The 23,336-nt window shown below is 36.9% G+C and overlaps 1 protein-coding gene across 1 annotated transcript in view; it reads right to left on the minus strand.

Annotated features, from left to right (window-relative positions):
• The window catches only part of DNAAF5 (dynein axonemal assembly factor 5), a 72,858-nt gene that overhangs the window by 27,897 nt on the left and 21,625 nt on the right, over window positions 1-23,336 (minus strand). Inside the window, 2 exon segments of the mRNA XM_043978530.1 lie at window positions 4,943-5,155; window positions 15,400-15,632. Coding sequence (XP_043834465.1) covers window positions 4,943-5,155; window positions 15,400-15,632 — 446 coding nt within the window.

Consider the following 23,336-nt stretch of genomic DNA (forward strand, 5'->3'; position numbering starts at 1 on the left):
GCCTCACCAAAAACAAACAAACAATCAAAAAATACTATAAATTCATTACCTTACATGACCTGATCCTCCCAACAAGGCTGTGAAGTAGGTGCTGGAATATACCCAGATAAGAAAAAAAAAAAATATATATATATATATATATATATATATATATACCCAGATAAGGAAACTGAGGCTGACAGAAGGTATCCTGCTAGAAGTCACATGGCCAGTAAGTATCTGAAGCAAGATTCAGACTTAGGTCTTCTTGACTCCGTATCTGACATTCTATATACTCTGCCACTTAGCTGACTTCAAAATAACTATAAGAATCATGATGATTAAATTTAAAAAGCCAGTAGGACACAAAATTACTTGCTTTGCCCATTTCCCTCTATGAAAGCATCCTGTATTAAACAATAATAGATCAGGGGCAGCTAGGTGGTGCAGTGGATAGAGCACTGGCCCTGGAATCAGGAGTACCTGAGTTCAAATCCAGCCTCAGACACTTAATACTTACTAGCTGTGTGACCCTGGGCAAGTTGCTTAACCCCAACTGCCTCACTAAAAAAAAAAACCAAAACAAAACAATAATAGATCAATGTTGACAGCCCACATCAAATTAGGGCTAACACAGTAATGGGGCCAGGATCTGAATAGAATATCAACTTTCAACAACCAACAGAGCAGACATGATGGAAGAGGGAACTTTGAAGCTGGCTGCAAGTTTGGACAAGGGTCTACTTCCTTCCATGAAGTCCTGGAAATACTAAAATGTGCCCATGTTTTTATTCTCTGTTTTAAGTTTTATTTCCCCCTTTTTATGTGAGTTATTTGCCCAAAAGTACTTTGCCCAATTTCCTTTCACTTCAGAATGCCTTTCAGCTCCTGACATAAGTAAAAGTGTTTGGCTCATTTGACTGGCTAGCAAAATATAAACAAGAGAAAATGAATCCAGTTTTTAAAAAAGGAGATGCCACTGGTAGCTTTAGTTACACTGCCTTATTACATGTGCAAATATACATATGCAAATATTAGAGCTTTTGAAATATATATATTCTATATGCCTATAATACATATATGCCCACAAACACAATATATATACTCTATGCTAATAATACATATATGCCCACAAACATAAATACATGCGAGTTTTCCATAGATGAACATCATCATTTAAAAATAAATTGAGGGGCGGCTAGGTGGCGCAGTGGATAGAGCACCGGCCCTGGAGTCAGGAGTACCTGAGTTCAAATCCGGCCTCAGACACTTAACACTTACTAGCTGTGTAACCCTGGGCAAGTCACTTAACCCCAATTGCCTCACTAAAAAAAAAATAATAATTAATAAAAAAAATAATAATAATAAATCGAGGGGCAGCCAGATGGCGTAGTGGATAAAGCACTGGACCCTGAATACAAGAGGACCTGAGTTCAAATCCAGACTCAGATACTTGGCAATTACTAGCTGTGTGACCCTGGTAAGTCACTTAACACGCATTGCCCCGCTAAGAAAAAAAGAGAGAAAAGAAAATGAATCAATCCAAAAATGTCTTTTGGGTAAAATTATTTTTTTTTAAATATAGTTTTTTCTAGTTGTAATAATGCAGTTTTAATGTATGAATTTACCATTCTATTTATATATTCACTGAGATATTTGAAATTGTTTAAGACTTGTACATTCAGTGTCTATGTACAAAGGAGAGATTTTAACAGTTTAGTAATGGCAAATGTGATTTAAAAAAACACTATTGCTTTCTTTTAGTTAAACTGCAATAAAAGACCTAACTTTATGTTATCATACAATTTCCTTATTTCACTTACCTGTCACTAAATAAACATATTTCAAAGAAAAGGATCAAATTCCTTTCTTTTAGCTAAGCCCCAGGTGCAGGACTTGGCTCAAGACCCCTGGGAAACTGCCTTTTCCCAAAACTTGAGTTTGCAGCCAACAATAAAGGAGGTCTCTGGTTGGGCCTTCCTTTTAAAATGTACCTCTATGAATTATAAGGGTTTCATTTTATATATGAACTTTGTTTTTTTCAGTTTTCTCTAAAAAGTTTTTTTCTTCACTTATATGAAATAAATTAACTTTCTGGTAGAACTGTTTGCCTTAAAAAAAAAAAATCTCAGATAGAGCACCGGCCCTGGAGTCAGGAGTACCTGAGTTCAAATCTGGCCTCAGACACTTAACACTTACTAGCTGTGTAACCCTGGGCAAATCACTTAATCCCAACTGCCTCACCAAAAAAAAAAAAAGGTCTGGAGGGCAGCTAAGTGGCACAGTGGATAGAACACTGGCCCTCGAGTCAGGAGTACCTGAGTTCAAATCCGGCCTCAGACACTTAACACTTACTAGCTGTGTGACCCCGGGCAAGGCACTTAACCCTCACTACCCCACCAAAAAAAAAAAAAAAAAAGGTCTGCAAAATTTTTTCTTTTAGTGGACAAAACATTCATTAGACTTGAAGACAGAACATGTTCTCTGACCTTGAGGATTACCATGTCTGATTAAGTGACTGAAATGGGGTGGAGAGAACCAACATGACATAGAAAGTACATTTTTCTTAGTAAAAAGGTTTTTAGATATGCCAGGCATATTTTGGGGGCAACTCAGATTTTTAAACTGTACACTTCCAGAACATTTTAGAAAGGGGCAAGAATGTCCAGTTCTCAAATGTAGACAAGAGAATCAAAGGATTAAAAGCAAACAAAAAGACAACCCACAAAGTGTGATCATATGATCTACTTGAGCACTACTTAGTCTATGTTCAGGACAAACAATCTGAGAAAAGTTGAAAAAATTAACAATTTATGCTATAGCATTACATAGCTGAAATAAATTCTTTTTCCATGTTTAAAAAAAATCACTAAAATGTACTCCAGTATTAATGTTTCAGAAATTGAGAATGATTAACAAATTTGAAGGCCTTCGAATTTATCTCCTGGTATGGTACCTTGCATTATTGAGTCACTACATTTTAACCAGTAGTCTATAAACATAATCTCAAAACAACAGCAGATTTCTAATCCGGTACAAATGGCCAAATCTAATGGCATAAGGCATAATTTTAATATATCAGGAAAAAGCTGGTCTAGGTCATTCCCTCAATAGACACAGCCAATGCATATTATAAAACTGATTCCATGCATAGATTATCAGGTATTAAGTGTATCATACATCAAAAAAAGAAAAAAACAAAGCAATTTTTCCAAATGAAAATAACTAAAAATTACAATTAAATTGTTTCAGCTTTGGTTATGATGTATTAACTATGTACTTTTAAATTAAGCAAATTCACAACAGCTAATTACAAATTTTATAATAATTGATCAATTTCTCTGGCTTGCTCATTTTAAACATTTCATTGGGGTAGCATATTAATTTGGATAATGAAATAATGTTAAAGTGGTAGTTAACTGTTAATTTATATTAAATACAATTTGGAGCAACTAAGTACAGGCAAAGATTTGTTACCTCATCTTATACTAGTTGTCCAGATTGGAGTTTAGTCATGCCTATGGCACTCTGTGTGAAAGTTTGAGCATGTCACTTAGATTCGGGAGGTATAAGTTTCTGCATATGTAGAATATGCATAAGGAAGTAGGGTCTTAAGTTTTTCATACAGATATTGTAGAGATAAAGGAACTTTTCTTTCTTTTTTTTTGTTGTTTTTTGCCGGGCATGAGGGTTTAAGTGACTTGCCCAGGGTCACACAGCTAGTAAGTGTCGTGTCTGAGGCTGGCTTTGAACTCAGGTCCTCCTGAATCCAGGGCCAGTGCTTTATCCACTGCGCCACCTAGCTGCCCCAGGAACTTTCTTTAAGAACAGAGAAGGCCTCATTTCTTATTTCTGGATTCCAAGCGCCAACTACAATGACTTAAACATAGGGAGGTCCTTAATAAATATCACCCAATGCTTCATTGTACAAATGTAGGCTGCTCCTGCAGGCTATGTAAGCAGAACACAAGGTCCTGGAAGGTTTACCAAACTCATTATGGACTGTCATGTTGAATACTAGCTATTGAGAAGAAGCTTCCCAACCAAAAAGCTGGCTACCAGTTGAGGAGCTTTTTGGACACAGCAATTCATAAAATGTGGACAGGCGTAAACTGAATCCCCAAGGGACAGCTAGGTGGCGCAGTGGATAGAGCACCGGCCCTGGAATCAGGGAGTACCTGAGTTCAAATCCGGCCTCAGTGACACTTAACACTTACTAGCTGTGTGACCCTGGGCAAGTCACTTAACCCCAATTGCCTCACCAAAACAAAAACAAACAAACAAACAAAACCGAATCCCCAGATATCTAGCCAGAAAGGACCTCAGAGATCATTTCACAGATAAGGAAACCAAACTTTCACATCTAGGCATGTGAAAGATAATGCCCCAAATAATATAGATAGTAACAGAATCAGGATTTAAACACAGATTCTCTGATTTCAAATCCAGGTTTCTTTCCCTTGTACTATAATGATTCATATGGGAGGGATAAGATTAGATTTTATGCTGACGGAATCATTGATATACTGATAAAGTCGTGGAACTTTCAATATATCAACAAGGGTAACTCATATTTTAATAATACCTGATATTTAAAAAAAAAGTTTTCTCTACAATAATTGAGTAAGATGGGTATACAAGAATTACTGTCCCCTTTAACAGGGGACAGATAATGAGTTTGAGAGAAATAATGTGACTTGTCTATGATTACTGGACAAAATCTGTCAAACCCACAAATTCAAAAGAAGACCTGACTCCAAACCTTTTCCACTTTCTATGACACCACAATGCTTCTGGTGAAAAAGCACTGTGATGCCAATGAAAAGGCTCATTAATGCCAGAGAGAACTGATGGCCTGATATAGATCCAGTGTTAAGGCTAAAATATTGACAAAATTTATACCACCACCAAATGCTTAACTCTGACATTTTCCCATTTCCCACCATTTTCTATATATTCTTACATCTGCAGATCCTTGACAAATCTGTGTCTGTGACAGGTAGCTGGCAACATTATTTAGATGAGGTTTAAGGGATTGCTGTGAACAGCCTCTAGTAACTGCAGCTAGGACCATGAGACAAGATGGACGAAGTGATTTTTTCAACGCTGCCAGGATTAACTTCAGAAACACCTCAGGATTGACAAATGTTCCAACCAACTCTGCTGATTTTATACACTATAAGAGAAAAGAAATATGTGAAAACTAAAAGGATTATTTTGAAAACACAAAGAACATACAACTTATCCACAGGTTTTCCTTTCCTTCTTTCAACTGGGTTCTCTCTGCTCTAATCCTGAATATTTGAAATGCTTCAGCAATTACCAGTCATTTCTTTTCATCAGGTATTGATATATTAAGCACACATGCCAAAAAAAATCTCTATGGCATGTGAGTTATTATAAAGCTCCTAAGACAAATAAGTTTTTACTCAATATCAGATATTTTTCATGAAAATGTTTAATTCATAGCAATTAAGGAAATAATTTTTAGGGCAGTAGAAACCAACTATATGTCCTATATTTAGTGCTTGTTTCTCTTCTTCTTCCCTTCAACCTTCAAATTAATATAATGAATGACTGAAAACAGCTTATTATGTAATCACCCAATTTTTATTCTATCTTCCTACAAATGTCAAGATAGCTTTTGAATTAAAATTCCAAATAAAACTTTCAGTAGCACAATGAAACACATGGCCTCTGGGTAAGCATAATTGAGATTAAAAAATAATAAACAAGTGGCAGCTAGGTGGCGCAGTGGATAGAGCACTGGCCCTGGAGTCAGGAGTACCTGAGTTCAAATCCAGCCTCAGACACTTAACACTTGACTAGCTGTGTGACCTTGGGCAAGTCACTGAACCCCAATTGCCTCACCAAAAAAAAAAAATAATAATAATAAACAAGAATTAGTCTTGTAGTAGTTTTCTGCTATGCTATTTGGGAGGTCTCAATTCACTTCCTTAATATTTCCATTCTTTCAACTAGCAGAAAATGATGTAGATGGAACTCCTTTCCAAGAGGAAAAGAAAGTTGTGTAACATAATACTTAAGATTTATTCCTTACTGGGCACCAAAAGTATTCTCAGTCTTTCAGAAGAGAAAGTAAACTGTTGGTTTAGAAGAGAATAAATGAGACCAGTACTCTTCAGCTAAAAAGCAGATAATTATACCAGAGAAGAAATAAAAATCTTCACACAGGATAAATAATTCAGAAGATGAGTGGTCATTGATCAAATTTTTTAAGGGGAAAGAAATGAGTAGAAGTAAAAAATATAATCTTAGAGAAAGTTAACTATTTCTACCAGCAAAAAAGAAGGAAGAGCCCCATTTTCTTTGCAGAATCATCATACCATCCATGCCAAGTACACTCATTGGGGGTGTTCCTCAAGACTCTGTACAATCTCCCATTTGCCACATCAGCTCCCACAGGTTAATTCTTCATCTCTATCTAGATGTTTCTCAGATCTCTCTTGTTAGTCTCTCTCACTGGTTCCAGTCCTACACCAACAATTACCTACTGGATATTTCAAACTGGATATCCTGCAAGCATCTAAAACTCCATGTCCAAAACAAAGCTTGATATCTGTTCCTCCAAAACCCATCCCTCTTCTGAACTGTCCAATGACTATTCAGGGCACTGTCACCTTCTAACCACCAAGATTCACAACTTTAGTGTCCTCCTTGACTTCATTCTCACTTCACAGCTCCAATTAGTCATTGAAATCTTGATGTTTTTAATCTCCAAATATCTCTCATTTATCATGTCCTTTTTTCTCTCCTCAGAGACCATCACCCTGGTTTAGGCCATTGTTGTCTCTCAAAAGGACCAACTCATTGCCATTAGCTAGAGTTGCTCCCCTTCAATCAAGCCTCTCTTCACTCTGCTCCTTCTTCTGGACAGCTGCCAAAGGGGTTTTCCTAACTGGAATTTAAAGTTCTTCCACAGTCTGGAAACCATCCTGCCTTCCCTGCCTTCTTACATATTACTCCATGCACTCTATGATCTAGCCACACTGGCCTCCTTGTCACTCACCCTGGGACACTCCATCTCCATCCACAGGCCCTTGCACTAGATGTTCCCAAAAGTTTGGAATGTTCTCATTGCTTGCTAAAATCCCGTGTTTCCATCAAGACTCAGTTCCAAGGTTCCTTCTGCATGAGGCTTTTCCTCTTCCCCATCTCTGTTAGCAACTTCCCCTCCTCTAAGGTTACCTTGCATTTGCTTTGTGTGTCTATATCCTACTGATGTGTTATCTACATGCTTACATTTGTACGGGTTGTTTCCATAGCTAGAATATAAGCCACTTGGGGCTACGAACCATCTTTTTTTGTTTTTTTAATCTCTTACCTCTTAGACCGGCACTTGGCATATAGTAAGCTCTTAATAAATACACTGAGATAATCAAAACCATGGCATCTGATGAGGTTACCAACAGAAAGGGTGTAGGGACAGAAAAGGGCCTAAGATTAAACCTTACAGAACACCCGTAGTTAGGAGGCACAATATGGAAGATAAACAGGAAAGAAAAACGAGGGAGTGGTTAGCTAGGAGGAAGATCAGAGTCGTATGAAAAACCAGAGAGAAGGCCAGAGCCAAGATGGTAGAGTAGTAGAAAATAGTACAGTCGAGTTCATTTCCACAAAATTCCTCCAAGAAGACCTAGAAAATACACCAGACTGAATTCAGATCTGACAAGCCAGAAATGTTAGAGTGAGTCATTTTTCCAGACCAGTTCAGCATAGATATGTGGCCACTAGAGAAGAGTCAGAAAAGGAGCAAACCTGGTATGGGGAGCACTCCAATGCCAGAGAGAGGCTATACAACAGAACAAGAGGAGAGCCCAGACCCATACCAGAGCACCACCACACCCATCATAGGGTACTCAGTGAGGACAAGTGCCACACAGCAGTTTTGTTTGCCCACTAATCAGTTCCCAGCAAAGATGGAGGAGGATTGAGAAGGAGACCCAATGGCAAAGAATTTGAAACTATGGGGCTGTCCATCAAATAGGGAGTGGCTGAACAAGTTGTAGTCTATGACTGTGATGGAAAACTATTGTGCTATAAGAAATAATGAGCAGAATAGCTTCAGTAAAACATGGGAGAACATATGAACTGAAGCAAAGTGAAAATAGCAGAACTAAGAGAACAGTGTACATGGTAACAGCAATAGTGTAATGATGATCAAAAGTAAAAACTTAGCTGCTCTGATCAACACAATGATCTACAAACAATTCCAAAGGACCCATGATGAACAATGCTATAAATGCTATGACATGTAGACAGAGAGAGAACTGATGAACTCTGAATGCTGAGTTAAGCATACTTTGTTCACTTATATTTCCTCCCCCCCCTTTTTCTTGCTTTTTTTCTTTTGCAATATGGCTAATATGGAAATAACTTTTGCATTAATGCATAATTGATATCACATTGCTTACCTTCCAATGGGTGGGTGGAGGGAGAGGGTAGTGAGAGAGTTTGAATCTAAATTTTTTTAAACTGAAATAAATGAATGAACACATAGACCTGACATGAGAGATAGAAGAAGAGGTCATGGGCACACGTAATGTTCCCCTGGGGGGGAAAGCCATAGGCCTAGGTATTGAGAAAATGGAAGTTCAAACAGCTAGGAGTATGGCTCAGGTCCTAAGAGCAGAGCAAGAACTCTGTTCCAAGAGCTAGCCCAGCCTGCGAGGAATAACCAGGGTAGAAATCTCAGACTCCAGGAAAGCTTACAATTCTGCGTCCTCTAAACCAACAGAACTTGACTGACTGATAGAGGTGAAGTCCCTGAGCAATAATATACTCTGGCAGGCCAAATTCCAGGTCAAGAACCTGCATAGCTAAGACCCAGAGGGGCAGCAGACTTTGTTCAGGATCAGGCTACTTTGGGAACACTGAAATCTTGCAGGTCCCCAGCCTGTCCCTGAGATCCTCAAATAAAACATAACACTCAATAAAAAACCTTAAAAAAAAGCAGCAACAGGACCAGCCCAAACCTTCCCGCCAGAAGTATGGCAGAGCCCAGCTCTAATATCACGTCTTCAGTCAGGAAGTATGCTGGAAGAATGAGCAAACAAAAAAAAAAATCCTACTAGAAAGAGATATTATGGGAGGGAAGGACCCTCAAGCTCAAATCCATGAGCACTTTGTGCTCAACAAGAATTCTTGGAAGAGATGAAGCAAGAGACAAAGAGTTTAAAAAAAAGTTTTTATAAATGGAATGAGGAGAACTTGAGTAACAAAATGTAAAACAAATGAGAACTATGGAAGAAAGTATTGAAAAAGAGAATTAACAGCGTGTACAAACAAAAGGTATAAAACCATGCTCAAGCAACAAACTCCCTGAAATCAAAATGAACCAAATGAAAACCAATAATTCCATGAGACAACAAAAATTATTTAAAACAAAGAAAACATAAGATATATCACAGCAAAAACAACTGACCTGGAAAAAAGAACAAGATCTTTAAACATCACTGGGGACTATTAAACACTGAGACAAAAAAAGGGGTTAGATATCTATTTCAAGAAATCTTCAAAGTGCCCAGATTTCTTAGAACCAAAGGGCAAATCATAAATGAAAAGAATCTAACAATTATCCCTGAAAGAGACTCCAAAATGAAAACTCCAAGAACATTGTGACCAAAATCCAGAGCTTCTAGGTCAAAGAAAAAAAAATGCAGTATTTCAAGTAGCCAAAAGGAAGAAAGAATTCAAAGACTGAAGAACCATAATTGGGCATTAAACACAATTCAGCAGCCCTCACTCTCATGGGGTATGGAGAGCTTGGAATATTATTCTAGAAGGCAAATGGCACAAGCTTACCACTATGAACAACTTACTCAGCACAAACTGAGTATAACGGGACCAGAGCGCAGAAAAACTTGAAATAGAAGAGAAAGGGTAAGAAGTAGAGAAAGGGGATTTAGAGGCAAGACCAATTAAGGGAGAATTAGTCCTAAGGAAAACAAACCTTTTAAGAACATACAGAAACATGTATAGCTATTTTTGAGGTGGCAAAGAAAGAGAATCGGAGGAGGTGTCCATCAGCTGAAGAATAGATGAACAATTGGTAGTAGTATAATGATGGAATAGTATGTGTGCATTAAGAAATGATGAGGATCCTGAGAACTTGGGAAGCCTTGTATGAATTGATGCAGAGAGAAAAGAAACATCATACCAGGAGGAAGATCTATACAATGACAATAGGGTAAAAGCAAAGTCCTTTAAAAGAATGAGGAAACACTTATCAGTGTAATGATCATTATCCAGAGAAACTCATGATCAAACCTAACCCCTGCTTCCTGAGAGAGGTTGAAGAACTCAAGAATGTAGAAGGAGACAAATTCTTTAACTAGTGTGGCAAATTGGTTTTGATTGACTCTCTATGTTTGTAATGGATTTTCTTTTTCTTTTCTCCTCAATTTGGGCTGGGTGGAGGTGGAACATAAGAAGGTGGATTTTGCTGAATGAAAAATAGAAGTGTCAATGGAGCAGAGAAGTAAGATGGATGAAGAGGGGCAGCTAGGTGGCGTGCAGTGGATAGAGCACCGGCCCTGGATTCCAGGAGGACCTGAGTTCAATCCGGCCTCAGATACTTGACACTTCTAGCTGTGTGACCCTGGGCAAGTCACTTAACCCCAACTGCCTCACTAAAAAAAAAAAAAAAAAGATGGATGAAGAGTGAAAAAAGGTGATGTGATTAAAAGGTAACTTTGGAAAGAGCAGTTTCAGTTGAATGATGAGGTCAGAAGCCAAATTACAAAGGTATGAGAAGTGAATGAGATGATAAGAAACAAAAGACTATAAGGTTTGGCTGAAAAAGAGTAAGAAAGATAAAAAATTGATAGCTTGAAGGAATGGTAGGTTTTTAGTGAAAGTGATTTTTTTTTAAAGGATTAGGAGACCTGGGCATGTTTAGAGGTAGCAGGAAAAAGAACAAATAGGGAGAGGTTGAATAATAAGTGGGGGAAGGGGATAATTGATAAGGCAATCTGCTGTAATATGGGATCAAAAGTACATGTGCATAATGAGGTTCACCTTGTTAAGGAGGTCCACTGTATTATCAGAGACTGGAAAAAAGTAGGAGAGAAGAGGGGATAATGTTAAGGGCTTTTGAGATGAAGAGATGGAGAGGAAAGGAAGCCCATGACAACAAATAGCTTCAATTTTCTCAATAAAGTAAGAGGCAAGGCTCTCAGCGGAGAGCATGAGGAAGGGAAAACTGCGGAAGCATTTAGAAGCTCCTGTAAGAGCCTTATTTCCTATAGTTCCTCTTCTTGTATCCTTTATGCTAGTTAAACTACATTGCTATTTTCTCTAAAATTGGCAGGCCATTTGCTCCCTTTCATGCCCTTACAGAAGTCAACAGAATATGTAGACTGTTCTCTATTATTTCTACCTTTCTTTTTGTTTGTTTGTTTTTCGTTTTGTTTTTTTTTTCAGGGTAATGTAGGGTAAGTGACTTGCCCAGGGTCACACAGCAAGTAATGTTAAGTGTCTGAGGTCAGATTTGAACTCAGGTCCTCCTGAATCCAGGGCCAGTGCTGTATCCACTGCGCCACCTAGCTGCCCCTATTTCCACCTTTCTTAATCCTTTTTCTCCTTCATGGTGTGGCTCAGGTAAAATATCCTTAATTCCACATCTCAACTAAAAATATTCTCGCCTTCCTCACATTTTTCTCCACCATTTTGTTTGGTTCTCTACCTTGACCATATCACATCATAATTTATGATATAATATTTTTACATGCTATATTCCTTACTCCAAATGGTACATGATGTAGACATATAGGGCAACATCATAAATCTGAAGGGCAATGAAGAAATTACCTTTCTGATCTATGGACATGGGAAGAGTTCATGACCAAAGAAGGGATAGAGAGGATCATAGAGGGGGACACGGTCCAATTTTAATTACATAAAATTTAAAAGCTTTGTGAAACATATTCCGTATTCCTTCTAGGAGAATATAAATTTCTTGAAGGAAAGGAATTTATAATTTTTTTTCTTCTTTGTATCCTTAGCACAATGCCTACCTGTAAGAGATACTTAATAAATTTGTTGAATTAAGGACACCAGTTAAATTCATTAAGTTTACATGTTTGAAAAACTATTTTAATTATAAATCAATCTAAACATTAATACTGTACTTCATGAGATAGACAAAGGCTACATGGCATAGTGGATAGAACACTAACCTGAAAGTTAGAAGACCTTTTTATGAGTCTTGTCTCTGACACAGATTACATGCATTATCATGAGCATTTCACATAACATCTCAATGCTCTAGAAAACCCTCTAAAATGATGTTACAAGTTGTTGAACTGCTTAAGAGAGGGAGTATCTACACAAAGCAATTTGCTCCATCTATGAAATGACAGGTCTAGACTACTCCCTAACTCTGACCACCAAATTAATGAATGACATTATACTTCATTTAAAAGTTTTCTCTTGGGCAGCTAGGAGGTGCAGTGGATAGAGTACCGGCCTTGGAGTCAGGAGGACCTGAGTTCAAATCCGACCTTAGACACTTGACACTTACTGGCTATGTGACCCTGGGCAAGTCACTTAAACCTCATTGCCCTTCTAAAAAAAATTTTTTTTTTAAGTTTTCTCTTTAACAAAAAGTGAAATTAACCAAAAAGGGGTACACAATTATAATAATTTTTTAAACATAAAACTTGCTGCTTCAATACACTTAAATCTGGTGATTCTGAGACAAGATATATATAGAGATGGAGACTGAGACAGAGAGAGATATATATTGTTTTTAAACTATCGGTAATGCTTCAGTTAGAAAGCATTTAAGGCTAAACTATTAAAATACCCTGTCAAAGTGGATTGCCACAAACTTTCTTTATATAACAAATCTACAGATGTAATTTACTGGAATGAACCTGTGAGCTTACTAATGTGGTTACTCACTCTCCTGGTAGAGACTGCAAAACTTCTATGATTTCCCATTCTGAGAACTTCTTGTCTATGCTCTTCCAAAAGCCACCAAAGAATTTCTGTCTCCTCAACATTTTGAAGACCTTCCCCTAAGGTGGGCAATTAACCTAGGGTCTCTGAACTTATTTAAAAAAAAAAAAACACACAGGGGGTGGCTAGGTGGCGTAGTGGATAGAGCACCGGCCCTGGATTCAGGGAGTACCTGGTTCAAATCCGGGCCTCAGACACTTGACACTACTAGCTGTGTGACCCTGGGCAAGTCACTTAACCCTCATTGCCTGCAAAAAAAAAAAACCAAAAACCAACAACAACAACAAAATCCTCACCACTATAATAATATATTTCCAATATAATTGGTTTGCTGGAATACTCTGTGTTTTATTTTATTTATTTATATTATTATTCTGAGATGGAGCCCACAGACTTTACCAGACTGCGACAGGGTGGGTGGTGATGATACAAAAAAAGGTTAAGAATCCTTGTTCTAGATTGTGCATTTATTCTATGGCTGGTAAGACAGCATTCAAGCTGTCTACCAACATCCCCAACTCTTCCTTCACAACCAATCAAATTCTTTCTGATACACTTTTATAATGACACCATTACAGTCTATTTATACCTACTATCTATCCTCTTCTCACCCTGTATCTACAATTTTTGATATTTTGAAGATTATGTATATTACATAAATAATGAAAATCTATTTATCATTTATCTTTAATATAGTACAGATGGAATGAATGACATAGTCCTTACCAACATTATTAAGTGTAATCTTTCTTGAGAATGACAAAAGAAAAACATTAGGAATTCTGGAGTTCTCCTTAGTGGAAGATTTTTAGAAAGACAAAGTAAGCTTCAATCCAAGTTATTCTGACTCTATAAAAATTTGAAAGGAATTGAAAAATGCTGCTTCTTTAAAAATAGGTACTCACCTGTATACTTAGAAATATGCATTCACTGATGTGTACTACAGATGAAGGCAAATAAAATATTTTCATTTTAATTACAATTATTCTTTATACATGGAAGATGGTATTGATTAATCCCCAGCAGATTGGAAGTTCCTTGAAGATAGGAACTGTTTTTTGTCTCTTTTTCTATCCCTAGCACATAGCACAAAAAATAGCACACAGTAGGTATTTAATTAATGTTTACTTACTGACTAAAAATCACCATACCATAATAGTATACTATCAGTAATCATATTTTGACATTTTTTTTCTCCCTGGGATTGACTGATTGGTACCAATTCATTTATAGTTTCCAAATTTATAAACTGACTGGCTAGAGTCAGTGGCTAACTATGTCTATGAACATAGTAGAACCAACTGGTCCCATGTGTGATTGAGCTCCCCATGGTATTCCTATTAACTGAGCTAATTGGTTCTAGATGGTCAGCTGTAAGATCAGAAACTCCACTACAAAGATCATGATTTTAGGTTATATGACATCAGTGTATATGATAGCTAACACTAAAATCAACAATTTAAATTGAAGTTTTTATAAGTTTTACTATATACCACAAGCTACAAAACTGTCATAGCCAGGACACTTCATCAATACTGGTAATTTTAGGAACACCAAAGAGTCCATTCTTTCTTTTTTTTTTTTTTTTTTTGCTGGGCAATGAGGGGTTAAGTGACTTGCCATGGGTCACACAGCTATTAAGTGTCAAGTGGCTGAGGCCAGATTTGAATTCAGATCCTTCTGAATCAGAGCTGTTGCTTTATCCACTGTGCCACCCAGCTGCTCATGAGTCAATTCTTAATACTAGAATGGAGGACAAAAATATAATGCATAATTGAGATCCACGTATAGTAATTCAATCTTCAACTTTACTAAGTCCCTTACCAAAATAGTTTTTATCAGGAAGGAAAAGTGACTAATTTGATTTCACATCTATCGACACACTCAGAAAATAATGTACTTAATCACCTATGAAACCACAAAAGGACCAGGAAAAGGGAGGAAAATAATCTCTGTAATATACTTTAAGTTAATTTCATTGTGACACTGTGATACACTTTGCGTTAATCTTCATTTTCTCATTAAAATTCTATATAGAGGGGCAGCTAGGTGGCGCAGTGGATAGAGCACCGGCCCTGGAGCCAGGAGTACCTGAGTTCAATATTCGGCCTCGGACACTTAACACTTACTGGCTGTGGACCCTGGGCAAGTCACTTACCCCAATTGCCTCACTTAAAAAAAAAAAATTCTATATAGAACAATGAATGGATATAGATTGGTCTTATCAGCCAAACCCAGATAATGATGTGTAATCACTATCACTAAATGTTATCTCAAAATATATAATAATTCCATGAGTGTATGTATACTTTTTATATTAGTAGAGTGCTGAAATTAAAGCCTAAATAATATTATTCTAAAAAATTTATTGCTTAGAGGAACCAAACTTATTTTTATGCTTAAGGAAAAGTATATAATAAAAAAAATTTAACTTACATTGCTAACCACAGCCTTTTCATCATCTGAGCAAGCCTGGTAAAGGGTTCTGAGCACTATTTCTAGGTGCTGTGTAATATGATCTTCTGCATGGAGTAACAAGACAGTCAGAAGCTGAGCTGATTTTACTCGATTTCCTACTACCCAGTCTGTTATATCATTACATATGGCTGGGAGAATTTTGGAGAGGTTTCTGAAAACAAGTTCCCGACATCCCAACACTGGACGAATCACTGGAAGGAAAAAAATACAATTAAAAAACAATTTTAAAAAATTATCCATAAACTAAACTCAGGAGAAACAATGCAATATTTTAAAATATTAATAATAGGTTAGATTTATAAGCAATACCACTCCTTCTTTAATCATCTTCTAACCATAGAACAGTAAATGTCGGTTGAGGATAGATAAAATTACAATTTTAAGAAACATGGATAAGTGTGTATATGAACAGGATAACTAAAAACCAATGGAGATGGTGAAAAGAAAAATGTTGTTTTAACTTCTGTGTGCTCTTCCATGGGTTTTCTCATAAGTATACTATTAAGGCAAAAGGACAAATTTTGCTTCAAGATGTATGTGTGCAAATTTTTCCCATTGACATAAAGGACAATTATATAGATATTTTAAACAATAAGTGCTGAACATACAGGTTTTCTTTTTGAGGTCATAAAAAACCCAACATTTCCAAAAAACAGTAACTAAAACAAGAAAGTGAAGATTTTTTAAGTATTTCTCTTAAAAATAATATTTACTAACAATTTCCCCCATTTCCTACTTTTCTCCTTTTAATACTTATAGCAAGTTAGGAGTTTCTTTGAAATGATTCACATCTTATTTACTATTTAAATTAATGTATTGCTTTTTTAAAATCCACCATTTGCCTTTTCCCATTGGACAATCTCAGGCTGTGCTTACATAACAAAAGACAATTTGAAAAACAGCAGATTGAATTTTTTTTTAAGTTCACAAAAGTGATTGTTTTGACAACCAGCTTGATCGATTTGCCACCTGTTTCATCCCTCCTTCGTCTGTCGAAACTATCTGCTTTATAAATATATGTCTGTAAGCACATGCATATACTCACACATATATCTTAAGCAGAGTGTTGGAGCTACAAAATCTATGTAAAAATTTATAAAATATCCAATACAGTAAATTACCTCCAATTTCAATTTGCGGGAGAAAATCATTAGAATCATAAGAAGTAACAACAAATGGTAAAAAGCTGTCCAAAAAAATTAACTTTCTACAAAGATAAATAATGGAGGAGAATCCTATGTGACCAGAAGCATTTTTTTTAAAGGGGGGAGGGGGATTCTTTTTGACCATTCCCTTTCAACAGTTCCTTTAGTTCAGATGTTTGGGATTCAGACATTTTATCCCCCAGCTACCTACTGTCAAAGATTTTTTTCTTTCTACAATAAACTGTCTGCACCTGTTTCCTAAGCATGATGATAGTTGTTCAATGGAAAGTCATTCAAGTGTTCTGTTGTTGCAGGGAACATTCTTCATCTTCACTTTTCTAGTGACCCCAAGGTTGTCACTGGGAGATCAAAGCACAAGGTGGTTGTAGTGTTGGGTTCATCATTTTTAAGTAGGAAAAGATAGTGGGGCCAAAATCTTCTGGGGTTCCATGACATAAAAGAGAGAAGCTAAATTTATTTCACTTTGAGAGAAAATCAGGCATTGTTGTTTGCCGTTAAAGTGAAAGAAAAGAAACCTTAAGTTCAGGCTTTTCTTTCTTACATAGTAGCTTAAAAAAAGTTGGATGCAATTTGGCAGGAAAAGTAAACAACATGAACCTACCCTCAGGTCTAAAGCAATTATTAACTTCTTAGGACTCGAGTTCAAAACTACCAGGTCAATTGCCCAGAAAGCTCAGCAATCACCTATTAATCTTTTCTTTGAAAACATAATTGCAGCACTTTTAGCAAGCAAAATGCATGGAAAAAAGACAATTTAAGCAGGCATAAGTCAGCAAAACTGTACAAAGGGAACAACGGTGCTGGTTAAGTTTTTAAGTAATACAGCTGACAACTGCTTAAAAGATTTATTCAATCTTAAGTAAACAAGAGATGAGGTGATGCAAATGTTTATAAAGCTAATTCCTATGGCTTTATTTTCACTACAGAACCAAAATAAAATGGTTAACAGGTTTAATTTCTGAATGTACATGATACCAAGGAGAAATAATTGATGTTACAAATCCAATGCTAGAAATAAAATGCACTGGAGGCCCGGAAGGGTGAAAAAGGGGATATTCAAAAGGGAATCAAAATGTAACAGGGGAGGGGGGGGAAGGGTCAGGCAGCTAGGTGGCTCAGTGAATAAAGCAACCAGCTCTAGATTCAGGGATTCAGGAGGTCCTTAGTTCAAATCTGGCTTCTGACACTTGACACTTAGTAGCTGTGTGACCCTGGGCAAGTCACTTAACCCCTCGTTGCCCTGTCCCCCCCCCCCAAAAAAAGCTCCAACAAAAGGTAACAGTCAGGGGGCAGCTAGGTGGCACAGTGGATAATGCACCAGCCCTGGATTCAAATGCAGCCTCAGATACTTGACATTAGCTGTGTGACCCTGGGCAAATCACTTATCCCGCAGTTGCCCCCACAAAAAAAAAAAAGTTCACATCTTGACTATAAACTAAAACTTAAGAGGTAGGAGAAGAAAACCACCTACTAAGCAATAAAATGGTATTACCTCTCACCCCTGAAGATCAAAGTTCTAATTTTGGCTCAGGGGCAAAAGGAAAAACAAATTTTTGTCTATCTAGCCGTGTCTATTCCCAGTTCCTGCTTTTTCTCATCACAAAACTACCAATAAAAATTTGTCTAAATTAAAGCCATAAAGAACTCTGTGAGACAACCTCCTGAGCTCCCCCACTTAATAACAGTGAAATCCTCAGAATCAAAGTTAATCCTCTTCTCAATAATTCTCAGGAACTCAGCTGTGATTAACAAAGGCTCTTTTATTTCCTTCTCATGAGGAGGCACCCTAGTGTGCAGCTAGTGGGTGCAAAGAAAGGTCCTAATCCTAATGTGATTGGACCCTCCCCTTTCATCATTGGTCTGATTAGCTCAAGGGTTACAATCTACATGCAAAAACTAGCTAATCGGAACGCAGTATTCCCATCCCTCTTCTTTATATGGACCAACTCCAGAGCGGACCTTACTGAGACCAGGTCTCCTTGAACAACATGTGGGTTTTTGTCCAGCCAAAGGGGGAGGAGGGGATCTGAGACCTTTGTCCTATAAACAGGTCAGGAGGGAGTATGATTGACCGTTATATCCTCAATGAGAGGAGACAACTACCATTTCTCACATTAATGATCTAAGACTTGCAATGAATACTTCAACGATGTAGAAACTCATATGGTACAAAACTGAATTCAACATTAGAAATTCAAAATCAATTCACTCCTCTAAAATGGTTCACTGTGTGCCTTTGGGAGAATCATTGCTCCAAGCCCCAATTTCTCTAACTGTAAGTCGGGAGACGTTAAGTGCCTAGAGACATAGTTAACAACTGTGAAATCAGAAATTCAAGAGATTTATATGAAATAGTTCTAAAAATTCTTCTAAAATCTGTTGTATATAAATACCTAAAGAAGGTACAACCAAACCACTATTCATTCTTCAATACATAAATGATACAGCATAACCAAAACCATCTTGGCAGCTACATGGGGGGGGGCACAGTGGATAGAGTGCTGGGACTTGGAATCAGGAAGACCTGAGTTCAAATTTGGCCTCAGACATCTACTAACTATGTGACCCTGAGCAGTTCACTTAACTGTTTGCCTCAGTTATCTGTAAAATGAGATGGAGAAGGGGCAGCTAGGTGGGGCAGTGGATAGAGCAATGGCCCTGGAATCAGGAGTACCTGAGTTCAAATCCAGCCTCAGACCCTTAACACTTACTAGCTGTGTGACCCTGGGCAAGTCACTTAACCCCAATTGCCTCACTAAAAAAAAAAAAAAATGAGATGGAGAAGGAAATACCAAACCACTCCAGTATCTTTGCCAAGAAAACCTCAAATGGGGTCACAAAGATTCAGACACAAGTGAAACAAATGAACAACAAAAACCATCTTAAAGTCATAAAACCTTGCAACAACCTTATTTGGTCAAATGACCTTTTCTAACATCGTTCATGTGGAAATAACTCCCTACTATTCCTCTTTCCATCCCACTCCACACCTTTTCATTTACTATTTTAAGACAATGTAAAAACAGTACATTCTATGCCTTAAAAGACTTCCTTATTTCAAATGATTTAGTGTAATAATTGTACTGTTATTTAATTTTCATGGCTAATAAAATTTTCTTCTTTTAGAAAACTATTTTACAGATCAGTATTTATTACGTACATAACAACGTCTAAACTGTATTGAAGAATATTCATGTATCCTGATCACATAAAGTTTTATGATGTCATGTTTTCAAGTCATTTGTTACTTTCCATCTACTTTATTATACAATTAGTATCATTCTGAGGAAGCCCAACATTAATTCAATTTGGTGATGCTTAAAGTTGAAGGACAGTAAGACTCAAAGATGAGATCCCGTAACACCTCCATGATTCTTTCAGTTTTCTTCTTTCTTCATATGCCTACCAGGAAAGTCATTAGGAATCAATGACATTGTGAGGATTGAGACAAAGGGCTCTGAGCACTGAAATGGATTCTTTTTTTAAACATAGCCCAACATTGTTATGGACTGAAGCACTGTCTATTGTGAGTAATTAAAAAAAGAATACATATGAGGTCTCTTCACATTTGAAAACACTAACTAGTGGGCAGAAGAGTGATGGGTTAAAGAAATGTTTGAAAGGTTCCAAAGCAAGGGCATATGAATAAATGTATAGAAGATGACTCAGCAACAGGAGGTCAAGTTAGGGGTGGAGGACAGTCTTTTATCCCTTCCTTCATTAACAGTTCCAATCTAACACAGTGGCCAAGACTCAAAAGCAGTCAACAGAACTTGACAATCTACTTTAAAGCTGCCCCCCAAATCCAACATTCCTTTGCTGTCTGCAATTTAAGATATATCACACCTTAGAACCTTTCTCCTTTCCAAAGCTGGAATTAATACACATCAAAAAAAAGCAATGGTAGTCAGGGCTGTCGGTCATGGAGTGAGACTACACAAAGTCCCATTATAAAAAACTGAACGTGAAGACGACATGCATTAAAAGGGGATTCTACTTGCATCCCAAAGAGAGTAAAAGCAATGATTTGATTCTATTCTCTTGCATGAAACAGACCTGGCAGGTCACTCATCATTATGAAGAAGTGCTTCCCCTTTCACTCAAGCATTGGAAAGGAAAACAATTTTGACAGAAAAATAATTTCAAAGAAGCATTCCGGAACCCACTGTCACAAAGTAATCTTGCTCCTGGGGATTCCTGAATGTGATTGTCAGATACACGTCAAGCGTGAACTTGCTCTTTTTGCAGCATTATGTTCTAGTAAATAACTGTCTTGAAGACCATAAATGACCTTCTAATCATTGCAATGGCCCACAAAGGCTTAAATGCTTCAAAGACATCGGCATAGTGTATAATAGGAAACTTGCAGTATTAAGGAGCTATCTGGAAACAATATGGTCAACAGATTTCGTGGTTGTGTTTTTCACCTTGTTTTCTTAAAAAATAAACAAATTATAATTCTAACATTGTCTAAACCTCAGATTTGGGCATACCTTCATTTGAAAGGATATTAATTATATGTGAACACAAAGTTTATTAACAGTGACTTAAAGGTCATTTCCATAAGCCTGTCAACACAGATCTGGGATATTGTAAGAAACAATTAGTCATGAAAAATTAGATTTGAAAATGTAGATTTATAATTAAAAAATAAAAATTCCAGGAGAAAATGCAGAACATCTAATAAAGTTTAGATTTTGTGAGAACTGAAGCAAAGGTTCCCAAGCGTTGCAATCACCTTTAAAAAAAAAACCCAAACATAATCTAACATTGTTATGGCTAGAAACACTCTACAGTGGCTGGTTTTATTTTTTAATTGCTCATACAAAGAAGCAAAGACAAGGTCACTATTGTACTTGCAAACAATAACAAATGGATAGTGAGAAAGGGTATTGTGCAAAACAAGAAAATTAACTCAATTCAACTGTGAAGTCATAGTTAAAACAAACATACTGCTCTAAAAACATGTTAGTCCCCGGGATGTATCCATCTAACTTTTTCAAATTACTGATTATAAACATTCCTTATGTTTCCAACAGTTTTTACTTGGTGCTCTCACTTGGAAAAACTTAAAGACTCTCCTCAGACTCTGAAGGAGCATCTAACAAAATGAACACATTAGTCTATACTAGATACGTTTGTTTCATTGGGGAAATACATTTTATTCTTTTAAAAACAATTACCGGGGCAGCTAGGTGGCGCAGTGGATAGACCGCTGGCCCTGGAGTCAGGAGTACCTGAGTTCAAATCTGACCTCAGACACCTAACACTTACTAGCTGTGTGACCCTGGGCAAGTCACTTAACCCCAATTGCCTCACTAAAAAAAAAAAACAAAAAACCACAATTACCAGGGGAAAAAAAAAACTACCTGGGGCAGCTAGGTGGTGCAGTGGATAAAGCACCAGCCCTGGATTCAGGAGGACTTGAGTTCAAATCTGGACTCAGACACTTGATACTTACTCCAGGGTGGGTGTTCTATCCACTGCGCCACCTAGCTGCACCTGTGGTATGACCTTTGAATTCCATAACCCTGTATGTAAGATAGGCAGCTCTGGGATGAACCTTCAACCTCCTGAAAGCCCTTCTATTTGAAATGATCCATGGTAGAAAAATGAGACACTGTAGAGCAATCTGCAGTATAAGCTATGTTAAAAAGCACTGACATAATCCAAACACCTCCATTTTTACAGATCTGATTTACCCCAATTCCCATATTTATTTGTGGCAAGTATGGGCCAGTTATTTGCATATAGGGCCTTTCACACTGAAGGCACTCAAAAATTTGTTGATTGGTTTGTGAAAGTACAGTACTAAGAATCCAAAGAAAGGTGTTACAGAAATAATATATTCTGCAAAGAATTAGTCACATCCAACCCATTCAAAAAGTTTAAAATCACCTAACAATATTCAAAACCAAGATACAATTCTGTCATATTATATGCAAACAATGGTTACTATACCAGTGCTAATAACTAGTATAAATGTGAATTCTAAATACCAACAGACAAAAAAGATGACCAGGGTTTGAAGAGAAAAAAAAACCCAGAAGTCCCTTTATGAGAAATAAATAATTTTAAGAATAAGCATAATTATACTTAGAGAATCCTAGAGAATCCACTAAAAAATTACTTGAAACAATTAACACTTTTAGCAAAGTAGCAGGATATAAAATAAATCCACATAAATCATCAGCATTCCTATACATGACCAACAAAGTCCAGCAGCAAGAGATAGAGAAATTTCATGGTAGACAATAAAATACTTGGGAGTCTACTTGCCAAGACAAATTCAGGAACTCTATGAACATAATTACAAAACACTTTTCACACAAATCAAATCAGATCTAAATAATTGGAAAAAATCAATTGCTCAAGAATAGGCCAAGCTAATATAATAAAAATGACAATTCTACCTAAATTAATTTACCTATTCAGTGCCATACCAATCAGACTACCTAAAAATTATTTTATAGAGCTAGAAAAAATAATAAAATTCATCTGGAAAAACAAAAGGTCAAGAATATCAAGAGAACTAATGAAAAAAAAATGCACAGGAAGGTGGGTTAGCTGTACCAAATCTGAAGCTCTACTATAAAGCAGCAGTCATCAAAACTATTTGGTTAAAAACAACAACAACAACAACAACAACAAAAATGGGGGCAGCTAGGTGGCGCAGTGTTAAAGCACTGGCCTTGGATTCAGGAGGACCTGAGTTCAAATCTAGCCTCA

Source organism: Dromiciops gliroides, chromosome 1, assembly GCF_019393635.1.
Source record: "Dromiciops gliroides isolate mDroGli1 chromosome 1, mDroGli1.pri, whole genome shotgun sequence".
Classification (NCBI taxonomy): domain Eukaryota; kingdom Metazoa; phylum Chordata; class Mammalia; order Microbiotheria; family Microbiotheriidae; genus Dromiciops; species Dromiciops gliroides.